The sequence below is a fragment of the Scyliorhinus canicula genome, chromosome 1, assembly GCF_902713615.1.
Source record: "Scyliorhinus canicula chromosome 1, sScyCan1.1, whole genome shotgun sequence".
NCBI classification, from domain to species: Eukaryota; Metazoa; Chordata; class Chondrichthyes; order Carcharhiniformes; family Scyliorhinidae; genus Scyliorhinus; species Scyliorhinus canicula.
Genome location: NC_052146.1, coordinates 203,564,246 through 203,588,612, shown reverse-complemented (window position 1 = coordinate 203,588,612; position 24,367 = coordinate 203,564,246). Strand labels below are relative to the sequence as shown.

Sequence of the window (24,367 nt, the reverse complement as noted above, 5' to 3'; positions counted from 1 at the left end):
CCTTCATTTACAACCTGCTGACAAAATGTCTGCTTCTTGACAGAGAAAGGTTGTGTTTATGTTTCATATTTGCCAACCTCAGGACCTGCCATGTGCTTTATAGGAGAAGCACTTACTGAAGATCAGTCAATGCTATATCATAGGAAACACAGCAACCAATTCACATCCAACAGAGATGACTAATCAGGTGAAATCTGTTTGATCATAGAATCCCTACAGTGCAGAAGGAAGGCTTTGGCCCATCGAGTCTGCACCGACACTCTGAAAGAGAACCTTACCTCAGCTCACTCCCCTGCCCCATCCCCGTAAACTCACCCTAACCAACCTTTGGATACTAAGGGGCAATTTAGCATGGCCAACCCACCTAACATGCACATCTTTGGACTGTGGGAAGAAACCGGAGCACCCTGAGGAAACCCACGCAGACACGGGGGAAAAAGTGCAAAGTCCACACAGACACCCAAGGCTGGAATCGAACCTGAGCCCCTGATGTTGTGAGGCAGCAGTGCTAACCACTGTGCCGCTGTGCTGCCCTAAGTTTAATGCTGTTGGTTGAGTGATAAATACTGACCAGGATACCAGGAAGGCATGACTCTCTTCCACTTCAAAACAGCGCTGTGGGATCTTTCATATCAACCTGACAGGTCAGATAGCGTAATGTCTCCTCTAAAAATCAGCATCTCCAGAAGTGCAGCACTCCCTCAATGTTACACTGGACGCGTCAACCTGAGATTTTGTGCTCAGGCCCCTTGGTTAGGCTCATGAACCCACGACTGGCTGATGCCAGAGGTGCGAGTGCTATCACTAAGCCACCGATACAAGCACATTAGTAGCAGCAAAAACTAAGTCAGTGAGAAACAATGTTTCAGTAAATATGTTCCTCCATTGCTTCTCAAGCAAACAATTATATGCTGCAGCTTGCACAGTTCGTCATTTTAGCTCTGGCATGCAGATTTTTGTGGTGGAGATATTAGAATAAATTGAGAGAAAATATCCCAATTTATTCATAAGACACACTGAGATGAATAGTGATCATCCTGACTTTCTTCCTCAGTGCCATTGTTGTATTGTTCAGAACTAGCCAAACACTTGATATAAAAAGAGGGACATGGGGCGGGATTCTCCGCTGGCGGGAAGCTCCGTTTTGCCGGCACCCGGCGGTTTCGCCTCGGCGTGGGGCTGCCCCAAAAATGGGAAAGCCCATTGACTGGCCAGCATAATGGAGAATCCCGCCGGCGTGGCGGGGCGGAGCATCCCGCCCATTTCTTTGCCAGTGCTATGGTGTACCTGCTCTCAGTCCTTTTTGAATGTCACTATTTCCCAGTACATATTTCAATCCCAATGTCTTCCTCTGCGTTTTTCTACATCCCATTTTCCCCAGAAAATCATTTTCAAAAGAGAAATCATATTTTGGATTTCAGCGGGAGATGGTGAAATAAGTAAGAAATCCAGAGACCCAGAGTAATGCACTGGGGACCATGGCACATGGTGGAATTTGAATTCATTTAAAATCTGGAATTAAAATCTAATGTCATAAAAACCCATCTGGTTCACTAATGTCCTTCAGGGAAGGAAATCTGCCATTCTTACCTGGTCTGGCCTACATATGACTCCAGACCCACAGCAATATGGTTGACTCATAAATACTCTCTGAAATGTCCTAGCAAGCCACTCAGTTATAGGGCAATTAGGGATGGGTAACAAATGCAGGCCCAGTCACATCCCATGAATTAATTTGAAAATGTATCTGAAAACGATTGTTTATTTTCTCTTTAAGATGTGAGACTTTACATCATTCAACAGGTTTTGTTAGAAAAAGGGTATTTCCCTTTGAGCTCATTTATATTTTCCAAGAAACGCATTGTCTCTAGAAAGCAAATATATCACAACACATTGCTGATGGTCTAAACAAGTTGACTTTGGGACTTCTGTTCTCAGTGGACAAGACGTCCCACCCACAATGGTTGCCAATTAATCTGAGTGGCTGGCACTCAGCATTCCTAGCAGTACCAGTGCTCAATATTGACTCTGCCAGGACTGTTCTGAGGGGGAAGAAGAAGAGCAGGGTCTGCAGGGCCTGTTAAATCCCAAACTTTTAAGGTGGGAAGGAATCCCAAGGAAGGAGGGGAAGGGTTTGGAGTCCGGGTGGTGAAGAATAAAAAGTGGAGTGGCATTTTGGGAGAGGTCGGGAATGTCTCCAATGAACATTAGGCATTCCCCGAACTTTTTACCCCCCCACCGCAATTCTTTCCCATCTTTTTTCCACATGGCCTCCAAAAATGGGTTGTCCACTCCTACCTGCCTGTCTGTGCCAACTCTGAATGTGGGGAGTGTAACATTCCAGTCAATTAGTTTGGTACAATTGACCCTGAATTATTTAATTACTAATTTTAAAATGGTGGGTGTGCTGCGGATTTTGGTGCCACCCACGTATTCTATTATGAGGGACAGTCCAGGGGCGTGGGTGGTAAGGTGGTGGACTGCGCGCCTTCATATTTTACATGCTCCCCGACCCTGCTCAAAACACTCCTGGCAAAGAGGGGTGGGGGGTGAGATCTAAAATACAACCCAAGATCAGCCAGTCCAATAAAAGTTTAAAGAACTGTTCACTTCTGTCATTGTTGGGCTTGGTAATTGAAATTCTGCTTCTTTTGTTGAGATCACTAACTCTAATGTTAGACCGGGAGCAAAATGCTCACTTAACAATTTAACTCTGCTACCGAGGATGAGTTTTAAAATGGCTTTGCCAAGAATGATTGAACCAGCAAAACTCAGTTCATTTCCAAATTTTCGTTGGTTGTTAAATCTCAAGACACCACAAATTGTCCATTGTTGCTTTCTACAGGGATTGCACAACTGTGCACTCTGATCCACCTCATATTAATATTCATGGTGTCGGCTTGCCGATACCTAATTTATCTTACTAAATATTGGGTAGACAGTTTTATACTTATCAGCAGTAACTGTCTGCAGCCTCTTTCCTAAGCAACATGTTGTATCACTGTCCCGTTTAATGCATATTTCCCTCTTACCATCCATTTATTTATACCTTTGCTCTTAGTTGCATTTTATGCAGGTTCAGAGAGGTCGAATCATAGTCTAAGACATCAGGAGATCAGAATTGCAACACAAAGAAAATTGGATAAAGAAGCTTAAAAATCACTAAGCATGAAAGTATTCTCTTTCTGATAATTCCTTGTGATAATATGACAGGCACAAAAACAGGTGTAAATGTCACGAGTATAATACGTAAGAAAGGAAATGGATAAAAGCATTTAAATACAAAACCCAACTTCCAAAATGTCATAGCCTTGGGGAACATACAATAGCGAGAATGTCTGCCCATAAGAGTCTCAGTTGGGAAATTCAGAATTCAATCACAGTTTTGGCTGCCTTTTCCTGTGAGGAGTGGTAGGGGTGGGGAGGGGAGTTGGTGTGGACAGGCGCGGAGGGGGGGGGGCGGTTATGGGGGACAGTTAACAATACGAAGTGGGTTGTTTGAGAACAGATGGATAAATGGCCAGGGAGGACTGACACATCGACGAAAGAACATCACTGATAGCATCTCGAAAGATGTTTGCAGGCCCAACTGCTTTGCCCTCTCAACAAAGCACTATAGTGTGGGTAGAGTGAAAAAGGTTACTGAAGGGCAGGAAAAGAAAGAGGGCTTCAAAGCTTCAAAAAGAATAATTGCACTTTGACCTGTGCTATATTTGATGTAACGCTGCCTAACAATCGAGCAAATATCTGTAAATTCAGCTAACACTCCAATAATATTTAGGTAATTGGTCACAATCGAGGTTTAGCAACTCAGCAAAACTTAGTTTGCAAAAGTGGAAGAAGTTGACTACAAATGTCTTGAGACATTGCCGAAAGCCTAATCTTCTGGTTACAAATGGAATGATGATTGCTCATCTCATCGTTGCTCTCTAGCTGTAATAGGAAATTCCAAATTCCCTATCGGTTGGTTACCTGTCAGTTGCAAGCATCGGAACTGTAATATGACATGACGCTAAACTATGTTAAGGCTGTTACGTTAATAAGTCCTTAAGAGTACTCAGTAACTGAAAGACAAATAGCTGCAAGGCAAACGAACCTGGAGTAAATTTAAAAGCTAAAAGTAGCTTGTTGCCCTGCTCATCAGTACCAGTTCTAAAAAAAACAAAGTGGGCAGATTGTTTAAGCAGATACGATAGCGACTCCTATCCAGACTGAGGAGACACTTGGACATGCTCTGGTGAAAGTTCAAAGATCTGAAATGTTAACCCTGTTTCTCATCTACAGATGCTGCAGGACCTGCTGAGCATTTCCAGCACTTTCTGCTCTTATTAGCAGACATGCTGGGTGGAATCCATAGAGATCAGGGTGCCATCTTTAAAGGGCACCCCGATCAGAACTGAGACTGAACACCCCCCAGCACCCACCACGTAGGTATTGGGGGCTCCCTTCACCCCAGAACAATAATCGGGGCTTCCGCCACTGCGGAGGCATCGCCAGCACCCCCCTCCAACCGTGCCCACTCCCCTTAACCCCCCCAAGTGCCTGCAAGTTCCTACCTCATAGACCTCGCTCCTCCAACCCCTCCCCACCACCACACATTAATGGAACACACCCCCACATGGTGTTCCCAACAGGGCCTGCCCCTGGCATTGCCCCCGGCACAGGTTCACACTACAAGTTTGGCACTGCCAACCAGGTGGCTGTGCCAGGTAGCCAAGTGCCAAGGCACTGCCCAGGCATGTCCCTCTCCCCCCACCCTGCCCCCAGAGGCTATACTTACCTTTTCCCTCCTGAGGCATCACATATTTAAAAGCTGTTGTGACATCAGGTCGGCGACGTATGAATACTTAGCGAGAGGGTTTCATGTGAGGGGGGGCCTGTTAATAATGTAAAAATGTATTATAATAAATTTAAATTATGCTCCTGCCCTTTGAGGCGAGGGACGGCGAAAATCAGGGAACCCGATCTCTCCGGACAGAATCACGTTTCCAGATTCTATCTGGATTGTGCTCTTGCGTCGCTGTTCTCTCTGCCGGTGATTGCGGGCTGAAACTCGCCCCCAATATTTTTTTTGCAATTGCTCGTGCCCTACATGCTAAAAGGCCTGAAATTCGTTCTTGGGCTATTGGCATTGTTAGCAAGACCAACATTTACTGCCCAACCATAGTTGCCATTGCGAAGGTTGCCTTCTTCTGGACGTGCTGTTGGATAGAAAGCTTCGTGATTTTGACCCAGCAATGCAATGTTCCTCTAAGTCCTGATGGTGTGTCTTGGAGTGATCCTTGGATGGTGCTCCCGTCCAACTGTTTACTTTGTCACGTGCTCGGTCCTGTCCTGTCAACGAAGCCTTGGCGAATTGTTGCCGTGTATCCTGTGGATGTTACACCATGATACACCAATGGTGAAGTGAGTGGATGTTTAAGATGGTGCCTCCATGATTTTCGTTTAATGAGCAATGACTTCTTATATAAATGAAGACACTTGTGGTGGCAGGTACCGTTCATGGGCAGCAGATCCTCAGTGGTTGATACTCTGACTTGCAAGCACTTGTTTAATTGTAATCAATTGCTTAAGCTTAAACAATCCTAGTTACTCATACTCTCAGTGGCTAACATTTGAGCAAATACCTTTAATACCAGACAGAGATTGTTGGTGTAAAAGATTGTCAAATATTATGTGTAGTGATTAGGGGCACAGGTCGTTTTAGCAGACCAGCTGAGACCATCTGAAGCAGAACACTGCCAATGCATAGGAAGAGATTAAGGTTTGAATTTTTGCAACTGACCTGCCATTTAATATTATGCACTTGAACAATTATTCTAAGCCTGAATTGCATTATTTTATAGGATCCCATAAACAGTTGCAATGTACTACCGAAGTGATTAAATGCAAAGACAGACTTTGTGTAAGTGTAAACCAAATTCTTACTGCACATATGGGAAAATCTTTGCAATGTCTTTAATAATATGATGCAATAATTGTTTTGGTTACTAAAAAAAAACCAACACCACAGAAAATGTACAAGTGGTTATTGAATTTTTTGAAAAGGCCATATGCGAATTAAAGTGTTTGGCAGCCCTGGAACTCAAAATGTTTTTCAGCCTTAAATTACAAAAAGAAAATCTATTTGCACGGCAGCATTTTCTGTAACAGAAGGGTTGTGGTGAGTCTACTTCACTGCATCAAGTTCCGATGTAGTAATGAGCTTGTGGACGTATTTGAGGAAGAGATTTCTGTAACGCTATGGTCATTCCAATTGATTTTTGATGGAGCTTTGCAGAAGTATCGAGGGCAGTGCGTGTGCTTGCGTGGGAGTAAGTTAATGCATTTGAGTGTGGACATTGCCATCGACCTAGCTGCCCGAGAATATCCTATACAACTCCAGCAGAGCTGATTTTCCAATCATGCTTGGCATGCATCAAGGTGGATGTGCGTTATAACGTTACCAAGATAAAGGAGGTTATTTTATTTCTTGCAGAAAGCCAAATGGCACAGGCACTAGCCCCAGCTTCTGTGCTCAAGTGGAATAAAAAATTCCAGTAGAGTGAGAATACAGTGTGCATTCTGTAAGTGCACACAGTTGGAATAGAAATGTTCTGATTATATTCAGCAGATAGGAAAGTTATGTGTGAGTAATGCCTGGTGCAGGAGATCTTTGGGATGGATGAGTGTATAATTTCCACACTGGGATTAATGTAAGGTTTTTACAGTTCAGTAATGAAAACAAACCATTACGCTCGCAACAGCCTCACTTTATCGGGAAGTGAAATTACCCTTTGAAATTTAGCATTTGTTCCGCAGCAAGCTTTCCTTTAAAATATTTGTCAAAGACTTTCACTGAACTTTACATTGGACGGGGCACATAACGGCTTGGTGCTTCTGAAGTGAATGAAGGCAACGTTTCAACAAGAGGATAATTCCACAGCAATTTACTTCTGCTAGTGTGGTCAAGTTGTTTCAGTTTAAATTTAGACCAGATGAGCCTTTAAAAAAAAAATCACAGAAATGAACAAAATGAGAACCTTGAAATAAACCGTGTGATAGATCAGAGCACAAACGGGCCTCTTCTTGCTGGCATTACAGGATAGCAGTCAGTGATATGGAGTTAGTGCTGACACACATCATAAACTTGAGTGCCTATTTGAGAACTTTTTTACAGTAACACTGCTCCATTTGAAATCACTTTTTTCCCCCTTTAATTTTCTTCCCTCTTCTGGAGACCTGGAACTCTGGTGGTACACGTTCTACGTATGGCTGCAACTTTATTTCAGGGTGGGGGGCAGAATGATAGCACGCTCACTCTTTGACGGTGCTTACACTGTCACAGAAGAAAAGATCTGTATTTGTACAACACCTTCCATGGTCACAGGATGTCCTGAAGTGCTTTACAAACTTTAGTTGTTATTGCAATGTTGGAAACAGTGTAGCCAAGCTATGCCCAGCAAGATCCCATGACCAACAGCAATGTGATAATGATCAGATAAGATTTTTTTCTTGTGATGTTGATTACGAAATAAACTTTGGCGAATAACTCCCCCTATTCCTCTTCAAACCAGTGCCATGGAATATTTAATGTTTGCCTGAGATCGGAGATGGGATCTCACTTTAATGTCTTATCCAAAGACAGCGTCTCAGGCAGTGCGGTGCTCCCTCAGTACTGCATGGGAGTGTCAGTCTTGAGCTTTATGTTCACGACCTGTAGTCGGGACTTAAATCCTGAGGATAGACTTTGAGGTGAGGGTACGGCCGGTTGAGCCATAGTGGGCGCGCTGGAAGAAGTGAGAGTGATGTGTCTCAACAGGTTCAACACTGAACATGTCCAACAGTTGCAGAGCACCCGAGTGAATGGGATGTTGAACGGCATGGACAAACCAGTAGAAAAAGAGTCATTGGAGTATAATTGTCGAACTTTCTAATGACGTCTGTTAGTCACAGCTTGAATATCATCTTCAATTCTGATCACCAGTAATTAAGGAGACAATCAAATATGAAGAGCAGCATGTCTTATGAAAAATGAACTGGAGATAATTAGGCTTTTTTTTTTACCCCAGAAAAGGAACAGATGATGGCCGATCCAAAGCAGATTTAGATTGTTAAACAGTTAGTGAAAATTTATCCAGAATATTACTTCAAATTAAACTTGCAGAAATCAGAGAAATTTACTGCAGAGAAGTAAACCATTCAGCCATTATGTCCATACTGGTTAATGAAGGGCAGATCCTGGAAACTTATGTTCAAGCAGGGGAAGGAAGCATTAGGACTGGTATCAAGAATACCTTGTTCACACAAAGTGTGACTAATGGGTGGAATAAACACGCAAGTAGAGCTGTAGAGGAAACCCCCCCAGTTGTCATTTAAGAAGCAACTGAATTGCTAGCATCTCTCTGAACTAAAATGGGCTGAATAGCCTTCCTCTTCTCAGAATTGTGTGCCCTTACAAAAGTCATCTTTATTCATGTTGCAAACATGGATATATTCCACCCTGGATTAATGCCAGGACCAATCCTCATCGAATAATCAACGCTGAAAAAAAAACAGTAGATTTTATTTCCCCCTGGCACATGGGCTCTGAGAACACTTGTAGCGTTCGTCCTATCGACCCAGCTAAAATCAGATAAGTCCGCACAACCCAGGAATTCAACATGAAATCCTTCTGCTCCCTTGTGCCCTTTGCACAACCACAAAACCTTTAGCCACAAAACTGTTTCCTTTCACGTTTGAGAAATCAACGCAACAAAACCTGCCATCTATAGGTCAAGTGGAGAGTCAGCTAGCACTGAAAGAGTTTACACATAGCTTGCTGTGTATAAATTAAAAATAAACTCAGCAAAGTAAACAAGAAGTTCCTGGTTGGGGCTCCAGTTACTGGCATGTTTTTTTTTGCAAAAGTAGAAACGCAAAATATCTAGTAACTTAAAATTCTGGCAAAACAGCATGTCAGTGGCAATATAAGAATATGAAATGTTACCAAAGGATATGCCAGGCTAACTCTACGACAGTGTGAATAATGTGAAAGAACATATGTTACGGAAGAGAACGGTTATGTGAACATTTTTAAAAACAATCCTTAGAAAGCTTTTAGAACAGAATTTGGTGACCTAATCTGCAATTTGTGCGTCCTCCATTAAATTAAAATTCTTATATTACTGTACCAGAAACTCAGAAGCTTCAAATAACAGAAAAGAAAGAACTCTGAAAAAATGATTTCTGGAAGTTCTTCCCTTAAGACGCAAAAGCCAAGAAGGCACTGCATAATTCAGTAAATGTTTTACATCGTATTTACAACAGATTGTGCAATTAGGCATAATAAGTCACATCTGCTGTTGAATTATAGGTACAGAACAATCCTCAGTAGACTTCGACAGACACGTACCTTGACTATAATTCTAATCATATCTTCATATCTAACCTTGAACTCAGGGTAACATTTGTAGCCTACTACACAGCACCACTGCTGCTACTGTTGAAGGCATCAAGTCCTAGAATTACTCAAAACCTAGAATTCAACCCAATAATTACATCAGATCAGTCATGATCTCATTGAATGGCGGAGCTGGTCCCATGGGACGAATGGCCTACTTCTGTTCCTATGACTTATGGTCTTATGTCAATGTCATGCAGTAAAATATAGAGGTTGGCTAGTTGGTCTGCCTAAGAGTTGGTGATGGAACATCTGAGGGCCCCATTTAGTCAGTGGGATTTGTTTTATGCTACACTGGTGCCAGGTGTTACCATTGTCCGAGTTAGTAACAAGGAGTAATTCAGAATTTAGAATCACATACATCAATCTAGAATTATGGAGCAAGGAAAAAACAAAGTTAGCATCAAAGTGAATTGAAACAGTGCAAGATATATATACATCCATGTATTTGTCTTGTACACTTATCTTCAGACTTCACCCCTCCCCTTTTACCTTGTGTGCCACAATAGTATCTCTCTGTGAGATCTATAGAGGTAACCAAATAGAATAGCAGAGGCATAAGACTTGGGAGTTGTCCCGGCTCAGTGCTCCAGTTCAAGAACTATTTACTGGCTGTGCTACCAGGGGGATAGGTACTTGATTAATTAATGATGATTTGATGTCACTGCATGTACACATGCACACACATCAGTATTATTGATAATTGGCCAATTTTCCTTCCTTCACCTCTCGCAGAGACGTTGGCTACTCCTGAGGTTCAGTTTGATGGAAGTCAGAATGTCAATGGATCCCAACTTGCCATTCTTTATGCATGAGCACAGAGTGAAACTATTTGCAGACTATTCAACATCTGGGAGCATTGCAACTCTGCCCGAGCTCATCCTCCACATTTTCCAGCAAGGACCACTGAAAAACGATCAGGCATGGGAACCGTTGGTTGTTTTCCGCTTTCTAGTCCAGGAATATTAAGAATAAACTCTAGCAATCATTCGACCGCCCCAAGCGAGATCAGCTATCTCCGCACGATCCAGGAACCAAACCTGGAAGTGTTTGATCTCTTGGTAAGAAAGGAATCTGCAGCTGAGTCGTAACTGAACTTTTGGAGGAAATGGGCAATTCAGTCTTTTAAACAAGCATCCAAATTGAGGTGTTACTTAATGTAACAGTGGAAGATAGCATTTAAAATGAGTCTGTTGGACAATCGTGTAAACAGAGGAGATTGCTGATCAGGTTGGGCAGCATTTTATAATGAACCTTCTTCAAAACTGTCGATGAATCTGATTTGATAAAATTATTCAACAGGTATCAGGTCAAATTATGTCCCTCTCCACATTTAAATGATGAAATCCACAGTCGTCAGTAAATGGTGCATTCAGAAGAACCAAAAGTTCTTCAGTAAAGCATTGTAAGAGAAGGCATCTAAAATGACACTTAATTGTTAATCTGTGTTTAATGAAGTTTAGGGCTGAAGGTAAATTGTGGAAGCACTAAAGTTCATAGTAAACAAGATAACTGATAAGTGCGTCTATTTTCATTCAGCGGATAAGCAGTCACTGTTGTGGCAGGGTCAAAAGGTGATGCTAACCTTCTTGCTGACTTACACAGATTCTATCTGAAACCCATTTAAATGCCTCATTGTATTAAACATCTATTTTATTTCATGTATATTCTGTGAGAAGTAAGGAATGATTATCCTAAAGTATATCTGCTGAGCTTGGCGGAGGAGGGTGGAGACCGAATTGAAATATAGGAATGAGCGTTGAATTGCTTTCAATGCATTTTGTCTGGTAAATATTAATGAACACTGTGTAAGTGAATTTAGCATCTTTGTAAAGTTTTGTTTTCTTTTAAGGTTCTTTTTGGCCGTTGCAAATAATGCCACCCCGCGCTTGTGAAAACCGAGGGAAAAAAAGATTGGGAAAGTTTAAAAATGCTATCTTAGTGGTTCTAATTTGCATAATCATCATTTTGGTAGATAGTCCATAGAGTCCATAGATTCCCTACAGTGCAGAAGGAGGACATTCGGCCCATCAAGTCTGCACTGACCCTCTGAAAGAGCATCCTATTTAGGCCCACTCTCCTATCCTGTCCACAGAACCCGCACATCTTTGGATACTAAGGGGCAATTTATCATGGACAATCCATCTAAGCCGCAGAACTTTGAATTGTGATAGGAAACTAGAACACCCGGAGGAAACCCACGCAGACATGGGGAGAATGTACAAACTCCACACAGTCACCCAAGGCCAGAAGTGAAACCGGGTCCCTGGCGTTGTGAGGCAGCAGTGCTAACCACTATGCCACTATGCAGTCACCAATTTTCATTAATTTCAGTGTAGATAACAACCTAAGTGTATTTTGCATTTTTAATGCAAAAAAGTTGATTTATTCCATTGAAACTTTTGATTATTGCAATGTGATCATTAATTATGTATGTTTTATGAATTAGTAAATAATCCTAAATCTAATTCCATTTTGGTTGTCAATTAAATTAGTAAATAAACCTAAATCTAATTCTATTTTGGTTGTCAATTAAAGCATTTTCATGCAAAAAAGAATTGGCCTTTAAATAGCACCTTATATAACTTCTCAGTGCTTCTCAAAACGTTATCTGTTCAGTTGATTACTTTTGGCTTATAGGTACTATTGGTGTGTAGGCAAATGCAAATTACGCACAGCTATAAGACGGATGAACAGGTAATCTGCCCTTTTGAGGAAGAAATGTTGGCAAGGGCATTAGCAGAACCCTCCTGCTTTTCGTTAAATGTTGCGATGGGATTAGTATGAACTAGTGCAAGAACGTGAGACCTTTAGGATCTTTAGTACCCTTGCAATATATTCAAACTACATTATCTGCTCAAATCTTGAAATCGCACCCGATTGACTCAGAGACTTGAATAACGTCACTGGACCAATTTACCGTTTACTTCTTAAGCTCTCTGTTGGCACATTTTCTTTTTTTAAAGATGGGGTTTAAGATTTTTTTTTTCCCAGCATTCACGCTTCACCTCACTAGAAGTTGAATAACGGGTCCATTTTGCCTCTGGCCTCTATCTATTTAACCACCTGTAAACTACAAGGAGCTGCCCAGTGTTATTTTACACTGTTTGCTATTTAGACCTGACTACAATTACTTTTGTATGCATTCCAGCCCCTAAAACCCTTCATCTTATTATCGGTAAGCTTTTCAAGATTGCTATGCCAAAAATTCTAATGTGCCACATGTCAGAAAGTGCTTTGAAATGGTGGAGCTCACGTCGGTACACGTTCTGAAACGTTTTAGATTCTTAGTTTGCCTGCCCCCAGCTGAGAAAAAAGATCTCATTGCGAGTTTTCTTTCAAGCATGTATACTTCAGACAGATGTGGATTGACGATTTATGTACAAACCCTATATTTATCTTTGATTACATATAAATACAAATTAGCTATTTTCTAAAAAGTGGTTACAATAGCAATAAATACAAAATAGGAATTTGACCATTATACTTCATGTGTTGGGGTTAAACCCATATAAACATGTACATCTGAAATACAATTAAACATTTAAAAGGAACAATTCTCTGATTAAAATATTTATTTTCCCAATTTCTTTTTTAAGTAACCATAAATATATTTTCAAAATAGATGTTTCTATTTTGTTTTTTTTTAATATAAATAGTGTCTTCATTGGGAAATAGTAAAGTGTCAAGTTTTTTAATGATAATTCTTTTTCTGCTTTAACGACATCCACAACCTTCCACAACCATATCTTGGTAGTTCTTTAATACAACTTTGTCGTATTCATCAAGATAAAGCATGGAGATGGGACTGAGGTCCGTTGGGACGCAGCATGCCCTGGGAATGTTTGCATTGACAGAGTTTACCAATGTCTGCACAATGGCATGGTTCGTTGAGTTCAAGTGATCTGCCAATGGAAAGGGACACTCCCCTTGGCAGTAAAATGCGTGATATCCTGGAGGTGCCACTATCCAGTCATTCCACCCCACGTCACTGAAATCCACGTATAAAGGGTGCCGCTTGCAGCTCGGCCTGTGCCTTTTCTTCTGCTTGTGTTTGGCCTGACGCCTCACTCTTTTCTCAAGAGTATGTCCTTTGCCATTGTGGCTAAACGTTACCAATAAAGGCCTCATCTGAGGCCAGCTTTCTTCATCTTGGTGCAAGGACCGACTGATCCTGACATGTCGCTTTGAGTGTCTGCACTCCTGGTCCAAGTGAATGACTTCCACCATAAACCCATGGTTGGGCTGCCCCTGCACGGTCCATCTCATGACAGAAGGACTGACGTCAAAGCTCTCCCACTTGCTCACATTGTGGTGCACCAGTTTTGTGTCCAGCAATCGCGTGATTGGATCACTGCCAGGGGACCCTTCTGCTTTGAGAATCTCATAAACGTTGATGCGGTGGTAACCACCGCTGCTATTTGCACAGGCTTCCCGCTCCTGCTCGCGGTAGATCCTCAATTCGGCCGAGGTGACTAGCTCCTCCTGCGGTATAGAGTTCAAACTGAAGAAAAATCGGCGGGTTGTCTCTCCTCTGGCTCCAGGCAGCTCCTCCATTGGTTCTAAGATGAGAAAGACATCAGAACTGCTGTTAGTCACATTGCAAGGCTGACTGGTAATGTAGGCATACATGAAACACAAGTACACGATATATGAGTTAATTATCACATAATCTATTAGTTACAGTATCAATATACATTAGGCCGCTTTAGCTCAGTGGGCTAGACAGCTGGTTTGTAATGCAGAACAAGACCAGCAGTGCGGTCTCAATTCCCGTACCGGTTACCCAAACAGGCGCCGGAATGTGGCGACTAGGGGCTTTTCACAGTAACTTCACTGCAGTGTTAATATAAGCCTACTTGTGACAATAAAGATTATTATTATTAGATAGTAATCCTATCACAGGATGCTCTAAAAAAAAAGGTTTTCTTGCCCAAGCCTTCACTAACAAAATATTAACTCAGCGGCATGTCTGATCAACTCATCCTTAAGAAACGTGTAAAAGTTAATAGCCCAACTGGTTATAATGTATTCAAAACAAATTCCCACCTTCATCAAGTGATAGGCTTTGAAATTATATTTGCATGTCAGCACTTTTAGGGACGGGTTGTGTTGTAAACAAAAGATATTAAAGTTGATTTGCTTATTTTTAGCTTTAGACCTCAATTATTGCGCAGAAGAGACATAACCAGGGAGACCATTGCTACTGGTCTTATTTTTGCATTAATGTCATTCAGCACAGGAAATGCTTCCAAATTGTTAGTGATGGGTCTGTGCAGGGGATCCAACCTGTCGACATTTGCATTGGCCAGAACTTCACTCCCAAAACTGCAAAGATGAAAAGTGTTCACTCACTCAGCTTTGCTGTGATGTTTGGGAGATGCATTTTAATGCTTTGCAGTCCCAATACTGGCAGGCCATATTCAGACTCAAGGTGCAAAGAATTGCAAGTGGGGAGGGGGTGGGGGGGGTGGAAAATGCATTCTGGCTTTGTCAGATTGACTGTACTCAAGGATCCCTTAGGGCTAGTACAATACAGAACAGCACCAAAGCCACACTGTTCCTAGATCACCACATATTTGTGGCACTTGCAAAAATTCTGGCTCATATGGGAGATTGCACCATATTCTGTAATTGCCTTTTATAGATTTAGCCCCTGAAGCAATTTGCAAATTCACATACTAACCATGCTGTATTGTTCTATTCACTGCCAATGTGTCCAGCTGTACATTTGTTGAAATGTGTTTAGCGGCCTTAAGACAGCCAAAACAAATCCTACAACTATTTCAGGACTAGCCCTTAAGAGTCAGAGAGTCGTACAGGGCAGAAAAGGCCATTTGGCCCCATCGGGTCTGCACCGACAATAACTACCCTTAATCTTGCGCTAATCCCACATACTAGCACTTGTCCCATATCCTTGACAATTGTGTTTCGAGTGCTCATCCAAGTGCTTTTTAAAGGTTGTGAGGTTTGCAGCCTCCACTACCTTCCGAGGCAGTGCATTCTAGATGCTTTCCACCTTTTGAGTAAATTGCTTTTCTCAAATCCCCCTGGAATTTCCTATCCCATGTCCTAACACTATGCCCCCTTGTAATTGACCCCTCAACCAAAGGGAACAGCTGCTTCCTATTTACCCTGTCCAAACCCCTCATAATCTTATACACCTCAATCATATCCCCTCAACCTTCTCTGCTTTAAAGAAAATAATCCAAAAATATCCAATGTATTCTTATAGCTCAGATGCTTCATCCCAGGCAACATCCTGGTGAATCTCCTCTGTACCCCTCCAGTGTAATTGTCTCCTTCCTATATTGAGGTGACCAGAATTGCACACAGTACTCCAGGTGTGGTTTGACCAACATTCTGTTCAACTCCAACATAACTTTCTGGCTCTTATATTCTATGCAATGACTGATAATGGCAAACGTTCCATATACCTTTCTTACCCTATTCATCTGCTGTGCCGCCTTCAGGGATCTGTGAACAAGTACCTCAAGATCTGTCTGTTCCTCTGAGCTTCCTAGTGTCCTGTCATTCATTACATACTCCCTCGTCCTGTTTCTTCTTCCAAAGTGCATAACCTTGCACTTAACAGGGTTAAATACCATCTGCTACCGATGTGCCCATCTGACCAACCTATTTATATCTTCTGTAACCTATGACCCTCTTCTTCACTGTTAACCACCCTGCCAATCTTAGTGCCATCTGCAAACTTACCATTACCCCCATGTTCTCAGCTGTAGCATTTATGTATATATCAAACAATAAGAGACTCAGCACTGATCCCTGTGGTGCACCACTGGACACCGGCCTCCAGTTACTCAAACAGCCTTCTATCACCATCCTTTGTGTCTTATTACTAAGCCAGTTTTGGATCCATATCAACAGGTTTCCTTGATTCCATGTGCTTCCACCTTCTCAATCAGACTCCCATGTCAAAGGTGTTGACCATGTCAAAGGCTTTGCTAAAATCCATATAAACTCCATCAACTGCACTTCCTTCATCCACATACTCAGTCACTCACTCAAAACATTCTATCTAACAAACATTCTAAATTTGTGAGGCATGACCTCCCCCTGTCCCCCTGACAAAGCAATGCAGACTATCCCTAATCAACCCATGCCTTTCCAAGTGGAAATTAAGTCTCTCCTTCAGAATTGTCTCCAATAGTTCCCCTACCACTGACGTGAGACTCACCAGCCAGTAATTCCCTGGTTTATCTCTGCCACCCTTCTTGAAAAGTGGGACAACATAAAATGTTTTCCAGTCCTCTGGCACTTCCTCTGTGGCCAGAGAAGCATTAAAAGCTTGCATCATAGCCACTGCAATTTCTGCCTCACATCCCACAGCTGCCTCGGATGCAATTCATCCAGATCTGGGGATTTGTCTATTTTTAAGCCCGTCAAAGCCTCCAGTACCTCCTCACTTCCTATGTCAAACTGCTCAAGGTCCTCACAGTCCCATTTCCTGAATTATGTAACTGCGGCCTCCTCCTGAGTGAAGACCGATGAGAAGTTTCCATTTAACACCCTAGCAATGTTCTGCGATTTCACACACATATTGCCCACTGCGCCCTACTCTTTCCCTGGTTAACCTCTTCCCCTTAATGTATTTGTAGACTATCTTAAGGTTCTCGCTGATCTTAATCACAAGTCCTTTTTCATGCCCCCTTTTTGCTCTCCTAATTGCTTTCTTGAGTTCCCTCTTGCACTTCCTATATTCCTCATGGGCCGCAGTTGAACTTTTCCCTTTGGATTTGCTCAAAGCTTTTCTCTTCCTCCTTATCCACTTCTGGATTGTCCTAGACATTCAAGGTTCCCTAAATTTATTGCTCCTCCATTTCTCCCAGAGGGAACATGTTGGACCTGTAACTCCCCATTTCCTTATTGAATGTCCTCCACTGCTCTGCTGTAGATTTTTTAAAAAATCTTTATTTTCACAAGTAGGCTTACATTAACACTGCAATGAAATTACTGTGTAAAAAACCCTCGTCGCCACATTCCACGCCTGTTCAGGTACACAGAGGGAGAATTCAGAATGTCCAAAATACATAACAGCACATCTTTCAGACTTGTAGGAGGAAACCGGAGCACCCGGAGGAAACCCACGCAGACACAGGGAGAACCGTGCAGCCTCCGCACAGACAGTGACCCGAGCCAGGAATCGAACTTGGGACCCTGGAGCTGTGAAGCAACAATGCTAACCACTGTTCTACTGTGCTGCACTTTCCTGCAAAAAGCTATTCCTAGTCAACTTTGGCCAGATCCTGTCTTATTTTAGTAAAATCTGCCTTGCCCCAATCCAAAACCATATTTTGCAGGACATCTTTTGTTCCTTGTTCCTTGAATATATATCCTTATTGCTTCATAACGTGGTCAATGTTCACATTTATTTTCAACTGGGGGGGGGGGGGGGTTAAAAATCAGTTGCACTTGTTTGCTTGTAACCAAAAGTTAATGAATTCGAAACAAAGGGCCAGAGTGTGGTTGTATCGTTTGTGCACGATTCAGCCAAGCCGTTTTCAATTAAACTTGAGTGTCAAACAGATTCTGAGATTAGGAAGAGCATGCGGTCGTTAGGACCCGGGAGACGTCTTAACCCTCACGATACAAGGTTGGAATCATGCCAACACGTTTATTCTCTTTCTCTCAGAGCACGATGGGTTTGCTCATACTGGGCAACGGTGTTTTGTTGAGGGGCGAGGAGCTGAATCCATATTCTTGTAAACAAAAGCTGTGCATGTGAATTCTATTTAATGCAGCATTTTAGGACAGGTGAATACCACTTCCTGGTCCGTGCTGACTCCCTCCTACCTCAGGAAAGCAACAAGGCAGTTTAATCCAATTGAGGATTCCCCAGACTATCTTTATGCAGTCGATGCAGGAACTAGGCATTGCCTAAACCCCGTGACAGAGACCCGATGTCAATAATGCAAGTGTGAGCAACAACGGGTTCGCTCGCGCGTGTGTCAGTGAAGATTATTAAAGTATCAAATCCCCAGGTATCTCTGTTTGTGTGTGTGAGAGAGAGAGAGATCTCAGCAAAGGAGATGTAACACCCCCATATAAAGCAAAGAGTTCTAGAAAAGAGGAAAAAGCCCAGATAAGATAAGCTTCAGGTGCTCTGAGGAGGCGGAGAGAGGAATAAATATTTATGGCCATTGTAGTTGCACAGATTATGCTGGAATGCAGAAATGTACACGCGTCTCAGATAATATAAAGAATAGTAAATCATTGACCAGATTGTCACTGCGCGATAGCAAACGCGATAGATTTTGCCTGTCAGAGCAATTGTCCTATTTCCAACCCTCCCACCCCCTCCTCTTCCCCGTGGCCTCTGGAATACAAAACTCAACGCGGGACAGCCGGCGATTGCAGGAGAATTTCAGTGGGTGGAGAGGGAATGAGAGAGGAGGTGATGAGAGAGAGAGAGAGAGAGGAAATGAGAGAGAATATGAGAGGCACCGCGAGAGAGGAGAGAATGAGAGAAAATGGGAAAGAGGAAAGAGGATGAGGGAGCGAGGGAATGAGAGATAATAAGCGATGGAGATGAAAGAGAAAATGAGAGAAAGAATGAGAGAGAGAATTGGAGAGCGAATGAGAGGAGAGAGAATGAAAGAGCCAGAAAATGAGCGAGAGAGAATGAAAAATGAGAGAAAGAATGAGAGAATTGGAACGAGGATGAGAGGAGAGAATGAGAGTGAATGAAAGAGAGAGAGGAGAGAATGAGAGAATTGTGTCAGCTGGAGTTTGACTCTTTGGAACCGAATGACAAACTAACAGGAAATGCAACTCGGAAAAATAAATAAATGTTGCTGAAATGAAATGTGTGCTCTCTTTAATTCAGTCAGTGATCATGGAGAATACAATATGATGTGTTTGTCCATTGAACATGTACGGTATTAGTGTAAGGTGTGTGTTATTGGGGCCAGGCTCTGTTCAGGGAGGATGTGTGACAGATTTGGCACGTTCTGAGGTCTCGATAGTTTCCCTGCCTGAGCTCATCATCAGCCTGAAGTCTTACCTTCGTGGTGGAAGCTCCTGACTGTGTTGGCGTGGCTGGCTGGCCTCTCGGGGAACCGGGGCAGGAGCGAGCCAGGCTGCCCTTCCTCCTCCGAATGCAGCCGGTACAGCTCCAGCATGTAGTGCGGGATCAGCGGCTCCTTGCCGGGCTGAGGGCGGCGCCGCAGGCCGAACATGTTGAGCAGCCGCAGCTCGAACTCCTGGAGCATGCCCTCGGTCTGCAGGGGGCTCGCCCGGCCCCTCGAGTTGGCCTCCTGCTGCTGGGTGAACTTCCTCCGGCCCATCTCGGGGATGAGTCCGGCCGAGCCTCCGAAGAGGACCTGACAGAGCAGGAGCACCATCAGAGGTCGTCTGCCCGCGGTCATCGTGTCACTGCGAGAGGTGGGGAGAGGGCAATGTTAATCCGGGCAAGGGTCACAAATGGCAACAGGCACACAGAGAGAAACGAGAAGCTTGTTGAGGAAGAGTGGGCAGACAAGGAGGCAATGCCAAGGCAGAGTTCAAGAAAGGAGGGGGGGGGGGGGGGGGGGGAGGTGAGAAGGAAATTAAAGCACAGTCCAGACGTGAGAAGGGGTTTCACTTCTCCCCAGTTGGGTGGGAATGTAGATCTGTGAAGGAGAGGGAAGGGAGTTTGCTTTAATTTTGAATGGAATAAGAGGAAGATTGATTTGCTGGAGGGAGGGAATAAAAGAAAGGAGAAGCGGGCACACACGTGTGTATGTGTGTGAGCCCGTCCTGTTGTTTATGTTGGCTGCGCTGTTGTGTCTGTGGAGAATGGGACAGATCAGAGAGCAGACGGACAGGTGCTCAACTCCGCTATTGCTGGTGCTTGGGCTACACTGCCATAAAAATGCACCTTCCCTTTCTTTTTCTCTGTCTCTCTCTCTCTCTTCCTCTCTCTATCTCCCTCTGTCTCTGCCCAGTCTCTCAATTTCTGCCTCTCCCTCTGTCTCGCGTTCTGTCTCTCCCTCTGTCTCTCACTCTGCCTCTCCCTCTGTTTCGCGCTCTGTCTCTCCCTCTGTCTCTCCCTCTGTCTCTCCCTCTGTCTCTCCCTCTGTCTCTCCCTCTGTCTCTCCCTCTCTATCTCTCCCTCTGTCTCTCCCTCTGTCTCTCCCTCTGTCTCTCCCTCTCTATCTCTCCCTCCGTCTCTCCCTCTGTCTCTCACTCTCTATCTCTCCCTCCGTCTCTCCCTCTGTCTCTCACTCTCTAGCTCTCCCTCCGTCTCTCCCTCTGTCTCTCACTCTCTAGCTCTCCCTCCGTCTCTCCCTCTGTCTCTCGCTCTCTGTCTCACTCTCTGCCTCTCCCTCTGTCTCGCACTCTCTGTCTCTCACTCTCTGTCTCTCCTTCTGTCTCATTCTGCCTCTCACTCTGTCTCTCCCTCCCTCTGTCTCCCTCCCCCGCGCTCTCTCTCTCTCTCCCCCCCCCCCCCCCCCCGGAACACACACACACGGCTTTACCTTCCACTTGAACAATGCGCCCCAGCTCAGAGACAACAGCGATCCATATTTAAACGCAGGGAGTTCTGCACTTCTCTTTGCCCCCTGGCAGCTGCACTCTGCCAGCCCCGTCCCGCTTCTGTCTCGCACACACACCAGCCTTTACAGTAAGAGTCAAAGTATCGACGTGTCCTGCGATCAGAGTGGAACTAACTACCTGTGCTGGCTGCCTGGGTCCGCTCGGGACTCCCCCATCAGCCACATTGCTCGCCGCGGTTAATTCCCTTTATCACTCTTGACTCTGTCTACCAGGAGTTGGGGGGACCTCCAAAGAATAATGCACCTTTCTTACACCAATCACTAGCAGGCGGAGAGGAACCAAACTTTCTTTTGATGTATAAATATGTTGAAATGTGCGCGATTGACGAAAAGGGAAGTGTCCTAACACTTCAATTTGCGATAACTCACGAAGTCCTTACATTTCTCGATTAAGAAAAGTCCATAATTTCTTGACAGGATCGTTTAGATATATATTATATGTATTGACTGTACAAGTGATTGGACCTGTTATTTTCGGTGGAATTTTTTGATGTGATCCCTGCTCTTGCTGCATAGCAATTTAAGGAGGTTTTACACACACATACTGTGTTTCTCCCTGATGTCACTACAAAGCGGCGTTCTGCTAACCCAGTGGGCTAATAATTCCTACATCCACATCACTGCAATACATGATGCTCTCTGCGGGAAATGTACAAGCCCCTGGGAAGCGACTGCAGGCCGGAGCGGCGAATCTCCCCTTTTTTTTCCCTGGGGGGCGTGGGAGGACGCGCAAAGTGCGGAGGAAAAAACTTCTACAAATGCACTTGTTTTAAAACAGCAGCCCCCCCCCCCCCCCCCAACACACACACATCTCTTCAATGCCGCCGTTTAACCCTTTCAGAACCCCAACTCGCCCCGGAGCAGCGCTGTTTTTATTCCTGGGATGATGGTTCTCGAAGGGCAGACGGGCGTTTGTAAATGGATTGGCTCTGTCTGTGTGCGAACCGTCCCAGAGATTTTAAATCTAACTTCTCCCGCCACGCTTAACTCAAATAATATATTTTTCCTTTTCGTTTCAAAGGCAGGTCGAGTTTGCTTAAAACATTTCTTCAAGCTTCCCACACATACCCACACACACACACACACACAGAAGAGGCTCTCTCCTCTCCTCCGCAGTACGTGCAAGATTTATTTACTCTTCATCTGGAGATATGGATCTCGGCGCTCACAGCGATGCTTTTGGGAACTCCCGCTGGGAGAGTCAGGAACGGGGCTTCAGCCAGTCTACACGCGAGCAGGTTAGCCCGAGATGGAGGGAGGGAGGGAGGGGCATTGCCAAAGGAGGGGAGCTCCCGGAGCTTTGGCGCAGTTTTCACATCAGAAGGAAAAGCTGGTTTTTTTTCTTGCCCCTCACTCCCAAACAAAAATAGCAAGGAAAAGTCAATCTCTCAGTGAAACAAAAACTGTGAGGAGGGGATGTCAAAGACAGGGAAAAGGATAAGTTATTGGGAGAAATTGTTGAAGGAAACAGGCAGATCTGTCACGTTGTGGAGGGAAAGGCAGGGAGCTCCGTGAACAGTCAGTCAGGTCTGTCACGTTGTGGAGGGAAAGGCAGGGAGCTCCGTGAACAGTGCGCCAACCTCTGGTCAAGACGGCGAAAGGCCAGAGAGTTGAATTTTCCAAGCTTCATGTACAACAGCTCCTTTGTACAGCTCTCGAACGCAGGGAAATCAAATCTTTTCTTATTTTTAAAAAAACACACCTCTGCTTCTCCTCCCACCCCGGCCGCTGCGGTTTAACACCTCAACAGAATAAATGATATTGTGAAAATAATTTTTTTAAAAATAAAATAAATCACCCAGGTGTGAAAATCGTGTGGGCGCCCGTGGCAGAGAGGGTGGGAATCCCGGCTGGAAAGGTGAAGAGAGTGGGGGGGGGGGGGGGGGGGGGACTTAAACCAAGGAGAGAAAGAGAGAAACTTAAAACCAGGGAGGGTGAGAGAGAAACTTAAACCAGGGAGAGAGAAAGATAGATAGAGAGACAGACTTAAACCAGGGAGAGAGAGAGAGAGAGAGAAACTTAAACCAGGGAGAGAGAGAGAGAGAACAAGTGTATGGCAATAGGGAATAAAACAATAGTTTTAGGGGCATGGCTGTGTATAAGGGAACTAAGAACAGTAAGATGGGACTGAATTGGAAAAAAACAGGTTCAAAGTAGCTGAAAGTACTTCAATTATTTTCTGTCGAAAGAATAATGCTGATTCATTTCAATTGATTTTAATTAATTAATTTATATAAGAAAATTAGTTAAATGTCAAGAGTTCCCCTTACCTGATTGAAAATATTGCATTAGATCAGGTAGCTGGACCAAAAACCCGGCTGCTCCTGACAGCGGGGTTTGATGAAGAAGTGCAGAACGGGGTGGGAAAGCCAACCATTTCACAGGGTGATCGATCTCGGGAGGCACAAGGAGAGAGGTTCGATCCCTGGGTGTGCGAGTACAAACGCGCCGAGATGGCACTGCGGCCGCCCGATTTTAAAGCCCTCGCGGCGAAGTCAGTTCTTCCGAAGCGGGATGACTTCACAACTTGCTCATGCAGCGGCGCACAAACTCTCCCTCCCTCTCTCCCTCCCTCCCTCACTCACTCCCCTCCGTCCTCCCCTATATTGTGGCTGGCATCAGGAATGTTTACAGCACTTCAAGTGACTGACTCATCTGAGAGGGCGATCTTCATCTTAACGTCATTACATCACAAGAGGATTTTTGTACTTTTTTTTAATATTTAAAAAAAGGGGCTGTGTGTCAGGGTGGGTGGGGGGGGGGGGGGGGGGGGGGGTTGTAAATAGAGTGACTGATGCTGTGTCTGTGACACCTGATGGAGTTTCCCAAATAATAATATATCACTGCATTCCCCGTCAGAGAGAAGGGTTACAGAGCGGACTGGTTTAAAAAGAAAACTACACTCGTTACAAGTCCTGGGGAGAAACATGTGATCTGGACTTCCCCTCCAATAATCAACTCAAATTGAGTTAACTAAGCAAACCTGGGAAAGTGGACGGGACAGCTATGAACTGGATAGAGAGGTTGAAATCTCAGGTTTAGTCAATGTTTATACTTTGATCAAATCCAGTGTTGTCGAAACATGAATGTTGCGATTCGCTGGTCCCCAGGGACCCAGCAACATCGTCTGTCATTTTCGTATCCGGGTAGATATGGCTCAGCATATATACAGAGTGGGGTTTAACTGGGCACATTGAAGGGTGTAATTCACCAGCCCCACTGCCCAACTTGAAAGGCCGAGTTGCAAATCTGATCAGGTCTTACCAGTCCACCCACCACTCCCCATCACCCCTCAAAGCAGAGAAGGTTTCCCAGTATGTAGGCAAACCTTCCTCCCGCTGCCGGCGTTTTTTTCTTCGTTCACCAACCCCCCCCAACCCCTCCAATA

At 44.1% G+C, this 24,367-nt stretch overlaps 1 protein-coding gene across 2 annotated transcripts; it reads right to left on the bottom strand.

Moving 5' to 3' along the window:
- Nucleotides 1-12,784: 12,784 nt before the first annotated feature.
- On the bottom strand, nucleotides 12,785-23,534 carry LOC119971141 (bone morphogenetic protein 2-like). Of its 2 annotated transcripts, none has more exons than XM_038806316.1 (3): nucleotides 23,250-23,534; nucleotides 19,446-19,816; nucleotides 12,785-13,983 (listed from the first exon to the last, which is right to left on the bottom strand). In XM_038806316.1, exons 2-3 carry the CDS (start codon nucleotides 19,807-19,809, stop codon nucleotides 13,139-13,141), a joined length of 1,209 nt encoding a protein of 402 aa, XP_038662244.1. In that variant the 5' UTR covers nucleotides 19,810-19,816; nucleotides 23,250-23,534; the 3' UTR covers nucleotides 12,785-13,138. The 2 variants fall into 2 exon arrangements, with proteins under 2 accessions (XP_038662244.1, XP_038662253.1); XM_038806325.1 differs by lacking the exon at nucleotides 23,250-23,534 and adding an exon at nucleotides 20,902-21,067.
- Between the last annotated feature and the right edge of the window lie 833 nt (nucleotides 23,535-24,367).

Bases quoted from the DNA above. Each gene is read 5' to 3' on its own strand.
- LOC119971141 (XM_038806316.1), bottom strand. From the start codon at position 19,809: ATGACCGCGGGCAGACGACCTCTGATGGTGCTCCTGCTCTGTCAGGTC. The intron at 13,984-19,445 runs GTAAGACTTCAG...TTCTCATCTTAG, and splicing joins CAGGAGCTTCCACCACGAAG to AACCAATGGAGGAGCTGCCT.